Raw genomic sequence first — 12,575 nt, 5'->3', positions numbered from 1 at the left:
TTTTAATAAAGTGACAAATGAAACACTCCCATATTATGCGGCATGCAAGATTGCACATTAGTCATTTTCAAAGTGGATCCAGCCTCATTTAATTTGTTTGGTTGATGGCCACTGTTAAAATAATTTCTTGCCCTATAAAGGCTGGTCAGCGCAACACACACTGTCATGTTTTATATCAATGCAAGAAACTCTGAAGCGATGCACTGATTATTTTTTTAATTAATTTTTTGACTCCCCTTTTCTGAATCAGGAACTTTGTCAGGGAGATTGTGTGACATAAGTACCCACAGAGGAGACAGGAAAGCAGTGTATGCATACAAAAACAGACAGAGTTGCAGGAAATGAAATTGATACAGGATCTGAATTATTCTCACGTCCACAGAAGAAAATATAGAACATTCCTTTTGTCCTACATGAATATTTTATTGTTTTCCTAAAGCATGTGACACGGATATACAGGAATGTCTAACCTTATATGTGTGTATGTTTATCACTGACACAAAGCAGAAGCTCGGATTGCAAAATACCGCTTCGCACAGCAAGGAATCTTAAGAAAACGTCTCAGGAAGAAACAAATAATCTGGGGTCTTTAAGAATGCTGAGAAGCCTGAAAATGAGACTGAATGCTTCATCCACCACACACAGCCAGTAATGTAAAAGTTCTTGGTCATGTACATTACAGACTGAAATGTGATACTGTTAGAAGATGATGTGTGGAGGACTGCAGCAGAATGGAGGCTTTCGATACTCAGTTTGAAATGTGATCTTAAGCATCTTTGGCTGAGAAATCCTTTTCTTCAGCTTGTTTGACCTTTCTGGCTCATTTCAAACGATTACACAGATTTTTTTTTCTTTTGTGATTGATATGATGACAGGAATTACTGAAAACTGTATTCGTTTATAAAGATAAGCTGTATAGAATATCTCACCATTATCTAAAAAGCCAGCGCTATTAAGAACATTTGTATTAAGTGTCGCACTTTAAACACAAACTAGTTCAAATTCTCCTCCTCCAGTGTTGATTTCTTTTAGTAACTAACTTGAATAATATCTTTGAATTAAACCAACATGCCATAGAATGAATCAACACCATTTACACATTTTTTATAAGGATTCTTATGATTAAGACGCACAAATAAGGGTTGATTGAGTCAACAAACTTGTGAAAACAAACGCTTTCATTTGTGGGTTTCATCATAAAACTGCATCTGATAACCACAGAAACACATCTGACTCAGGGTGCTGAGCCAAGCGTCTAAATGATGAACACAGGATTGATCATGCAGACTCTCCTGTAAGGCAGAACTATGAAGGACTGGCTCATTGAACTCAAAGCTGCTTTAATTCCCAGGCCAAAAGCCATATTATTACACAGTTAGTCATCCAGCCTGAGCACATTCAGGTCCTTGTACAAATAAAAAGCAATCAATAACCTCTAGATCTGAATTGCAGTGACTCGTTTACAGAGCGAACATTATTTAAAGTGCCCGATGTTTATGATTGATGCGACACATATATGTAAATATGCTGTTTTTATGTGGATATGCATATTTTTATGTATATGCATACACGGTAGTGTGTGCATTTGATCGATTGCACATCATTGTTTAATATACAGTAACAGCAAAAACTGGTTTTCTGTGTAATGGATGACTGGGTGATTGATAGTCGACTCTCGAGCAAAGGTCATTAAGCTCTCATGGTGAGTGCAGAGTGTTGTAATGGTACACAATGAGGAACAAGTTCCAGTAATGTTGCATGCATGACAGAGTGCTATGTAAGTACAGTGTAGAATCATTAAATATGTGGTTCGGGTAATGAAGCAGGCTGGATACTGATACACCAGTTAGTGCCTTGAATGACAGTTCTGCTGCTGATGTGTGAGTAAACGGAAACAAAGAAAGGAACTGCAATTTCTAGTCGCACAACTGCAACACAATTTACAGAATTTGACGAGCAGCAACGCACAGGGGCAACTTGAAGAAAAAAATGTCACATTTTAATTTGAAATTCCTGTCAGCTGGAAAAAAGTTATTCCTAATTTTTGGATTAACATTTAAAAAGAAAGAATGAACAAATGAAAGAGAATCTTAGCTGGCAGTGTGCATCAGCAGGTGGTTTGGTGCTGAGCTGGAAGGAAATCCAAACAGGAAGTCCAAAAAGAGAAAAGAAGGAGGAGGATTTAGAAGATGGAGCTGAGCCAGAATGATGAGTCAGACAAGAGACAGAAAGAAAATACTGCAGGTGGGAGCTGGAGGTGTGAAAGGTAGAGGAGGTGGGGGCAAAGGAGAGCAAAACTGTAGGGGGTTTGTTACAGGTCATGTATTGTTAATGAGCAGTTCTTTGCCATTCAGCTCCAGTTTCACTGCAGACCAGCAGAGAGTAGCAGCCAGGATGGGGAGACTGATGTGCAGATAGATGCGACAGGAGGATGCTCCCTAGGAAGCCATTCAATTTGATCCCGGAAGTCAGCGGTTTTTGAATGTAATCCCACCTTTCTTCTCGCAGAGAAACCACTAAATGGAACGACTTTCTAATCATAGCAAAGGAAACGGAGGTGAAAGAGATTGAATAGAACAGAGCACTAGTGCCATGTTAGGATATTATTTCAATAATGGCACACTAACAATAAAACAAATGTTTAAGAACTAGAACACTTACAGGAAAGTGTTTTCTGGTATCAGTTTTTGATTTAGAAAAAAAGTAGAAAAAACACTTCCATAAATAAATGAAGAATGTGAATATTTTTTATTAACAAAAAACAAACAAAAACAATTTATTAACAAAACAAAAAAAATCCAAGATTTTGTCTGTTTATAAAAAGTAATTGCTTACAAAAAGTTAAAGATTTGAAAAAAACAGCTTTACTAATTTTTTTTTTTTTTTTATGCCGCTCTGCCATAGATTGGAGAACTGTCCAGGGTCCTTCTCCCTACACTAGCTGGGATAGGCTCCAGCATCTTAGTGACCCTACAAGGACTAAGCTGGTTTAGACGAAGATTGAATGAATGAATGAATGAATAAATGAATAAATACCTTCCTGTATTACATGTGGACAAAATAGTCTCAATGCCAAGAAGCCAGTTAGAAAACTTAAAATATCTTTGCATTTCTTACAAATCTTCAAGTTTCTCTCATAACCAAGGTCTGATCAAGAACAAGTTATTATAGTAAGATAACCTAATGTCCCAGAAAAGTGAGCTGTGTATGCTCTAACGAGTGGAAATGGGGGGGTTGCTGGAGAAATTAGCATAGATCTTTGCAGCTATTTGCTAAAATTTATATTTGATAGTCTGCTTGGATGAAGTGTCTTGTTTAATTCTGTGTCAAAAATGCTATGGAGTTGAGCTTTGACAGCAAAGGATGGGTAGATTGAGAAGGCAGCAGTGGATGCAGTTTACTTTTTCTGAGAAAAATATGTTACTGTAAAAGTTTTGTTTGTTCCATTTACTCTACTTAAATTACCAGAAGTATTCAGATATAAAGTAGTGACAAAAAGTGTAAGCATATATTCATGTGTGAAAGTACAGTTTGGAATATGAAACATTAGCCAAGCTTTCGGTTCCCATTCAACGCTGAAAACTTCTTGATTCCAAATCTGTTACAATGACCTCGGCAATGTGCGTCCATGCAGCCAGTATGCGGTATAATACGTATTCAAGAATGCGCATACTATGCACAAAGGCAATAATTTATTGATCAATTTCAGTGCTTTAAATAAAAAAAATAAAAAAATAAATAAAAAAATAATGTGTGTTTAAAGTTTTGCCATGTGTGATTACATAGACTTGAAACAACACGAATCACCCCATTAACTTTTCTTCTTTAAAATAACCTTTTGGACATAAAAAGCAGACATTTTGATTACCTTGACGGCCACAAGTATCTTCTCCTGGTCAGGTGAAAGGTTGTAACATTCAGCCAAAAAGACTTTTCCAAATGCTCCTTCTCCCAGCTCTCTCTTCAGCACGATGTTGTGTCTCTTGATGTGCTGCACGACTGATCAAGGAGAGAAAGAGGAAGTGTTTTAAAAGTTAGAGGTTTGCTTGATGCAATCATAAAATCTGTTTTCTACAAAGATTTTTTCATAATTGATTTCCAAATATAAAAACATAAACAGAAATGTCTTTATTCACTACAGTGCTGCATAAAGGGTTCAAGATTCAATGTTTGTTTTTTTGTTTTTTTGCCATGTATGCACATTTTACATTGAAAAATAAACACAGTTTAGATTAAGAAATCAAACAGGAATTGCTGTATAGTTTAAATAACAAGATCAAGAAGTTTATACACCAGAAAAAAAAATAAAGTACAGAAAAAAAGGGTTGTCTCTTGCTAAGACATCAGGAGATAACAATTAATGCTGCCAGGACACATTAAAATATTAGAACCTTTTTTGAATATTTTGCAATATATAACCTTAGTTATGTTTTTTCTAATTTTATTCATAAAAATACCAAAAAGACTACATAAACCCTGAAAGAGTGCTGCACTTAATCACAGTCTTGGTTCCCTAAATGTCCTTCACAAGAGAAAATATATTCATAAACCCCTAAAGTGCAGTTATCAGCCTTTTTTTAGACTGTATTATTTCTGTGAATTACACGTTTATTAAAAGATACGGTGGTTGTGTAATATATGGCTGGTCCTCTCTTACCGGTCCTCAATTAGGCGTGAAGGACAAGAGCAGCATTATGCATCTAAAGTGTGTTTTTTCATTCCCTGTCTACAGATAACAAATTGAAGTTGTTTTCTATGCCCTTTTAAATGTTCTCTTCCTTTCCTCTTGTTTTCATTTTTTTGTTATAGGAAACCTCTTTATATTAAAAAAAAACCCTTTTTCATCTAGCTTTTACTGTAAAAAGCATGTCTTTGTTAGATGAATGTGTGTCATCTCTTCCTGCTGTCTGCACGGTTGGATCAGAGTCGACAACCATGATTTCTGTTGCTAAGTAATGTGACTCCAAGGCAGCCGATTTCAACAAAATGTGTCTTTCTCCCCATGTTAATGACAAAAGGCTTTCTTCTACAGAAAGATTAGCTTCATCGTGTCCTTGCTTTAACCCTGACTAAGCTTCTACCCTTTATTTGGAGCCAGATGTACAATGCCTGCTATTTGAAATGACTTTAAACCAAGACAAAAGGTACATTTGTGATCTGGCACAAAAGAAAAGCATTAAAAAAGCTACTTAAACATGTCATCCACTCAAAATCTTCATTCACCTTGAAGCCCATGAGCTTCTAGATAAAGTTGCATTTTCTTTTCAGGCAGACTAACCCCATAATGTTCAGACAGAATGAGAAACCCAAAGAAAGAAAAAGCAGATGCACACAGATGGGCTCACTTTTATCATTAAAAGAACTTGTAATTTTTCAGATGGGCTGACAGATTTGGGGATTTCAGAGACTATAAATGCCTGTTGGGATTTTGCAAAAACATACATCACAAAAGCATGTAGCGGCTGGACTGTGTTACATTATCAGGTAGGAGGTGCTAGAGATGGATTCCCAGAAACAACAATGATGTTTTGTTTGAATAATGGATGTCTTGCACTTGTGCAGTCAGTCATGGATGCCTTAAGCACAAATTGAGGAAATTTAAAGTTAAGGTTGTGAAATTAACAACCAAACAAACATAAACTGGATTAAAATTGTATTATTTTTTGGCTTCAATTCTTTCATTCAGTAAAACAAGTGAATTCATGTTTTCTTGTAATTACTCTAAATGTCAGCTTACACAAATAAGAAGCAAAAGAAAACATTTTTTTCTCCATGTACAAAAGCTTTTGACAAAATGCCTCTAGTAAATCTACATGATTTTAATTACAATTTAATGAAACCACAAAATCGCTGTTGTGTGGAGCGAAGTAAAATGAGCAAAACCTAGAGGCAACAATTTCTAACCACCTTGTGCATCAAACAGGATTGAACATTTCCACATTTTATTTTTCATTTCTCAATGCATTCATGTGAGAAATGTAAAAAGTCATGCAACATTTATGCTATATTTTGAGAATAAAATGTAAAAAAAAAGTTTCAACAGGGCAAATAATTAAACTCTGATTTTTTTGTCTTTCCTTATTAATCATGGAGAAAAACAAATGTTTAGATTATGGAAAGTTCTCATTTTGTTGCCTTAAACCTGTTAAATTGTGGTATGATGCATCCTTTAATTAAGAAAAAATGAGAGTAAATCTATTAGTTAGCAAAACATGGAAGCTTAGATAAATATTTTGAATAATGTTTCCCTAAATCTGGCATACTTTGACAGAACTGTCACTCTGAGAATCACCTCCATACTAGTATACAACAACTCACCAATATATTTTATGTAATTTCAATTTAAAATATAAGTTGTCATAAAAAGTGACTAGAAAAAGCCTGAAACAGAGCAACAGAGGGCTGCAGATCTCCAGCAACTCCCAATGCAACAACACAACACATTAAACCCGCGTTCCCTCTAGACTGCTGCTCACCATTTATACAGCAAATTACCTCACCACACCATTTCCTACTGCAGTTGTGTAAGTATTCATCCATGAAAAGCTTTGCACCACTTGTCCTTAATTAACACCCTCAAATAGCAAGTAAATTGATATGTGCAGAGCAACGCTTCCTCTATTCCTTTGTTTTGTTTTTCCTTCTTTTGGCAAGAAGATTTGTTGGTTCCCACGTGATTTGTGTTTTTTTTTTGTTCAATGTGTCATGCTGTATTGCAAGATTTCTCAACATATAAATAAGAGAGAATGATGCATGATTGAAGACAATCTTTCAAAGTAATTATCCTTTTAGTGATTACTATTTTTGGCCCATACATTGTGGTGTCCATGTGTGCGCTTTATAAAGTTTCTGCATCTTTATTCAAAATCTGTTTGCTTTGAAGCAGCTCATGGCCAACTAAATCTATTCTAAGATTTAGTATTTGATATCTATTCGTATTTTACTTTATATATATATATTTTGTCTTTGAATGCTTATTTATCACTCCTATCATCCCTCTATGACATTCTCACCCATCTCTGTGCTTCATCACTCATTCATCTCAACTGTCTCTGTCAGCCTGTAAACCCCAGAGTTTAATCAACACCCTGTAAAGAAGACTCTTAGGTCCAATTCCTTCAGTCATTAATATTTTCTCATCGTTTTTTGCGTGACAGACTTTACATTATTGAGGGTAAGAGGAACAATATTTCACATCAACCACCTCATCTCACCTCCTTTCCCTTTAATTTGGCATCACAGTCTCTCCGTGGTGCCCCATCTTAACACCCTCAGCTTCCTACTTTATCAGCAATAAATAAACACAGCAATTAATGTCGTGATTCTTGAACTTCTGCATCTGTCTTCAGCTGTTCATCCATCTAAACCTCTCTGTGACCTTCAAAGTAGTGAAGACTTTAAACGTGTTTCTTAGTTTTTTAAACAAGTCATGTTGTGGATCTAAAACTCAGAGATTTAGCAGGTAACATTACTTTTATCTAGAAAATTAGGATTTGCTTTTTATTTATTAGTATATCCACCTAATACATTGAACTCCACCCGTAAAGTGGACAATAACTCCTTCAAAAACATAATAAACACTAAAATATATAGGTTGGTGGAAAAGGTTATACATTTCAAACCTTTTATTCATTTGAAAAGGAATACATTTATTTATTCTTCATATTCCACTGGTTTGAACTCTTTTACTACAAGAAAACCACCCCTAGAAATAAGTTAAAAATCCCTAAAGCTGTTAAAAAAATCTCAATAAGCAAAAAACAATACAAGAATCTAAAAAAATGTAGTCACTAGGACGTGTTTTCTTTAACATAAATTATTTTGTTGATGAAAAACATTCTTGATAAGATTATTTTCCTTGTAAGAAAGAAAAATAAGACATTTCCTCTTGAAACAGAGGTTTTTAGACTTTCTTAATATTCCGTTTTTGCTATTTAAATTAAACAAAATAGCTAACTATTAAAAGATATCCTTGATTCGGAGCAAACAGTGCAGATTAATTTCATTGGCCCATTTTATTTGGATGAAAGAAGATGCAGATGTTGTGGGTTGGACCCATATAAGGAGCCACTTTTTGTCTCTGCTGACAGAGATAATCTTTTGTGTTTGACACACTGGAAACTGCCTCATTTGTGAGGAATGCCATGCCACTGTTTATACCCCCATGTTCTTTTAAAGCCTCCTGAACAACTGAGTTTTTCATTCTTAACCGAATATGGAAAAATTGTGATAACAGGAACACCCAAGTGAGTCCCACGCCCACCAAGTTTGGGTGGGCACTTTTTGTTGGATAAAATGATTGGCACTGCACTCTCAAAAGATATAATTTTTCTCAAATTTCATTGATAATAAACTAATAATGGGTTTTAAATTCAAATGGTTAGCGGATTGTGTTTGGGTCCAAAAATATACATTAATTCTGAAAATATCTGTCAGTTCCACATCAAGCTGTATAGTACTTGTCTTTAAAAATGCTCCATATCCAGTATTATCTGGTAACATTAATGTTAAGGAACTTGAGATTCATAACCACAACTGTTAACCACCTTTACAAATCCACGTATTTCACTCTAACCACTTAATAATGCATGAGCGAGGCTTTCCAAAAATCCTGCCTCCTCTGATGTGATTACTGTTAATGAGGTTTTCACTTCAGAAGAAAGCTCGGATGCTGTACAGCAGAGCTAACATTTCCCATGATTGCACGTGGATATATCATCTCTGCACAGTAATTGCTACTTTATTGGTGCCAGGAAGAGCCTGTGTAATCATTTCAGATGCCAAGTTTTTCCCACTACTAAAGAGACAAGCTGGTTAAAGACGTGATTGGAAAAAAGCAGCCTAATGCCACTTTGCCAAACTGTCCACATCAAAGGCCATTGTGCTGGTCTCAAAAGGGAAGAGTGCCAAATAATTGGTCAGATAGCTTGAGTATTTATGGTGCCTGTCTCACTCAAAGACGCACACAGAGTAATCATTGTAATGACCGTACTATTGTAATGACCTGCAGGCACATGCGCAGACACCGCATTGTGTTATTGACTTTCATTGATCCTTGGTGCTTTCATTCTCGTCTTTAGGCTGTAAATCCTGGTCATTCTTTCAGTTATATCACAGGACTGACGAGGTCAACCTCCAGTCCCCCATTAGTATACCTCTTAAAGCGAGCACTCACAGATACACACACATGCACTGTTCCACAATTCACTGTGACACAAGGCCAAAGCCTGGAGGGGCTTTATTACTTGCCAATAATCATAATGTCATGTTGATGGAGCAGGTCAATATCCTTCTGCGTTGATGTGCACTTGCTATCTCTTCTCTGCACTCCCTTTTTTATCTTTTGTCTTCCTCAGTTTTAGCTGAGTGAGTGTGTGTACACTAGTTTGTGTGATTAGAAAGAAAATTGGTCTTTCAGGTCCTTTTGTGTTTTGTCTTGTGTAGCAAAGTGTCACGAGGGAGAAATTTAAAGGAAAACAGACCAACTTTTGCCTTCAAAATAAACACCTAAAGCTCAGACGTCTTTGTCATTACAGTGTGTGTCTTTTTGGCTTACATGTGTCGGTCTTGAGCAGACTGTTGGTGCTCCTGAAGTACTGAGGGTTCTCTATGACGGGGATCTTGGTCATTCCGATGATGACTGCGTCAGGGCCCATCTCTGAGGATGAGGGGGTGTTGCTACCGTTGGAGACGTGATGCAGCGGAGAGGCAGAGTCGTCATCATTACTGATCACTGAAGATGGACCTGTGTGGCACAAAGATGAGAGAGATAATTCAAACATTTTTGTCTAGAGCGGGAAATTATTTCACTTTTAGAGTAGTTTTTATTTATTTCTTTTTAAACCTACTCTTAAGGACTCCTAACAAACCTTTTCTGTAGTTTTGCACTCATAGACGTTTACTTTGCAACTTTATCCGTTTCCGGACCAATCAGAAGAATAAACAGTTGGATCCGTATTAACCTGCAAGACTTGGAGTGAAAATATCACTCCACGCTTTGTTTCAAGGCCTCAGGTCTTCACCTGCTGCTGTGACACCAATAAAGGAATGTGATGCAATCACTCACTGCTTAGAGAACCAAGGAAGCTTCCTTATTGATATCATAACACTCTATATGCTCATATGCTTCCAAATTTTAAGGGCATTTAAGACTTGACACAATATGGCTCATTAAAAGTAAAACAATAAATGGTTTGGAAACATTTTCAAATAAAACAAGATATTGTAATGACCCTTCCCACAGTGGGACTAGTGGTGAGTAGGGTGCATTGTGGGTGGTAATGGTTTGTTGTTTTGTTCTGTTAAGGGTGTTTGATGTGTTGGCTGGCACTAAGAGTGAGTAGGTTCCTCACAGGAGTTAAATCTTATCGCCAGTACAATGATTTATGTTTTTGCTAAAGGCGTAATAAAATATTTCAACACTCTGGTATTTAGAGCCTCCTTTTCTTCTGGGTGCTCGGGTTAGGCTGTGTAAAGGTATGAGAGGGCTTAGAAAAAGAAAAAAAATGCTTCTTGACTAGTTTTATTTGTAGTTGCTAGCATCCTGCTATTTTATCTAGTTGAATTTTGTTCCAAAATACATAAGTTGGTGACATAAGTTTTATGTAAGATAAATGTTTTTGGCCCAAGAATCCAATTAGGGGTGGAGCTAGAGGGGGAGGGAGCAGCTGATAGGCCAATATTAGTCTCATTATTATTAAATATCATCAATACAAGCTTGCTTAAGCTTTGCAAAAATAACAAAAGGTTATTTTAAACTGAAATCTTTCAAGATTTGAAGATCTTTCAAGAATTCATCCTTTGTTGCCACAGCTTTACATTTGTACTTTGTTTTTTTTTCGGATTTATTTATTTAAAAGGGGACAATGCAATTTAAAAGGAAACCACATGGTTAAACAAGATGAAAACACGTGGTTTAAAAAAAGCCAAAATTAACTAAAAGGCTATTTTTCATCTATGGTTCCCTGTAATAGCACCTCAGCAAAAAAAACTGCTGTTTTCATTTTAATGACAATAAAAATATTAAAACTGTTTGGAAAAACATATTTTGGATCATTTCATTTGTAATGGGCTGCTGTTTTCATTTGCTACCCTTCCAATGTTCTTTGCCCCCCCCCCCCTTCTGCCCCCAAAGTAAAATGTTCTAGCTCCACCCATGGGATTAAAACAAATTATTGTCAAAAAATGAAAAAATATATATTTTTTTCTATCTGTTCCTAATTCAGTTTGAAAAAAATACATTTTCAGAACTGCAGTTTTAATCTTAATTTTCTTTATATGTCCTCCATCATGAGAAAAATGCTACCAGAACATGTTAAAAATGTAATTTTGATTTGAGTGGGTCTTTATTGTCTTATTGGCCAATAGTTCAAACACTAACAATAGTGAAATAGTTTGGCAACTTGAAATCTTCAGACTTCCTACAAGTACGGAATGTGAGCCAAAACAAAGCAAATCAGCTCTGTTTTATTACCCACAGATAAGCCATTCATTGCAACATCCTGATGGTCATATTGTATGAATGCTGAAACAGTACATTTCGCTTTAACTCTCTCTGGAGGTGAACTTGGTAGTGAACTTAACGCTCAGCCACACAACATCAGTGCTGTGGAAAAGGTGGAACCAACACAAAAATCCATCTGTCCAGACTCCAGGTCATGAGGAGCTACCAAGGTGCTGACAGAGATAATCTTTTGTGTTTGACACACTGGAAACTGCCTCATTTGTGAGGAATGCCATGCCACTGCTTATACCCCCATGTTCTTTTGAAGCCTCCTGAACAACTGAGTTTTTCATTCTTAACCGAATATGAAAAAATTATGATAACAGGAACACCCAAGTGAGTCCCACGCCCACCAAGTTTGGGATGAATACAATGGGGAGCCACTCATTTTGGAACTGGCGAGGCTTGTCTGAAAGAGGCCACAAAGTTTTAGCCAAATGTGTGAAATGTGTTTCCACTTCTACGATTCCAGATTACAAACGGATGCTGCATTGGGATTCCCACACCACTGTCACTCCCTTTGTTTCCTCATGTTTTACTAGCAACCACACACAGATCTGTCCACACTCCCAGCAGATGATTGAAAAGAAACCCAATGGAAACATAAAATGTCTTAATGAAAACCAGCAATGTGTGAAAATGATCTTAATCACTTAGCCAGAGATTTGCAGACTACTGCCTTTCAATTGCTGTCCCTCAAGTGCTGCAATAAAAGCTGGTGAGTGATGTTCTACTTCATTCCTCTTGCTTTGTAAAGTCATCTTATTTGTGCCTCTTCCCTGAAACAGGCGCATGAGTAGGCAGCCATGTGTTTCCCTAAGCTTTTAGGGAGCATAATTGGAGGCCACCGTCCAGATTTGGTCTTTCATCAGCTCTTTAACCTTGTGTGCAGATAAACAACACTAGAGGCAAGATGGGGCACGACTCTAAATGCTTTAGTGAAGACAATACACAGCCCTGAAAACATAAAACACCATTTTACTCCCAAAGGTAAAGGTAAGACTTAACTCTTTTTTTTTTCTACTAGAATTCTCTAAAAGTGTGAAAAGATTCCTTTCTGGGTGTTAAATAA

At 36.4% G+C, this 12,575-nt stretch overlaps 1 protein-coding gene across 3 annotated transcripts in view; it reads right to left on the bottom strand.

The window, feature by feature from the left end:
• ntrk2a (neurotrophic tyrosine kinase, receptor, type 2a) overlaps positions 1-12,575 on the bottom strand; it is an 80,671-nt gene that overhangs the window by 19,139 nt on the left and 48,957 nt on the right. For all 3 annotated transcript variants that reach the window (XM_024274884.2, XM_024274886.2, XM_024274885.2), the window contains exons 14-15: positions 9,557-9,745; positions 3,869-3,999 (exon numbers count right to left, since the gene is read on the bottom strand). In XM_024274884.2, the coding sequence (XP_024130652.1) occupies positions 3,869-3,999; positions 9,557-9,745 (320 nt within the window). The remainder of the gene's footprint in view (positions 1-3,868; positions 4,000-9,556; positions 9,746-12,575) is intronic.

The sequence above is a fragment of the Oryzias melastigma genome, linkage group LG9 (genome assembly GCF_002922805.2).
Source record: "Oryzias melastigma strain HK-1 linkage group LG9, ASM292280v2, whole genome shotgun sequence".
NCBI classification, from domain to species: Eukaryota; Metazoa; Chordata; class Actinopteri; order Beloniformes; family Adrianichthyidae; genus Oryzias; species Oryzias melastigma.
This window is presented reverse-complemented; position numbering and strand designations above follow the sequence as displayed.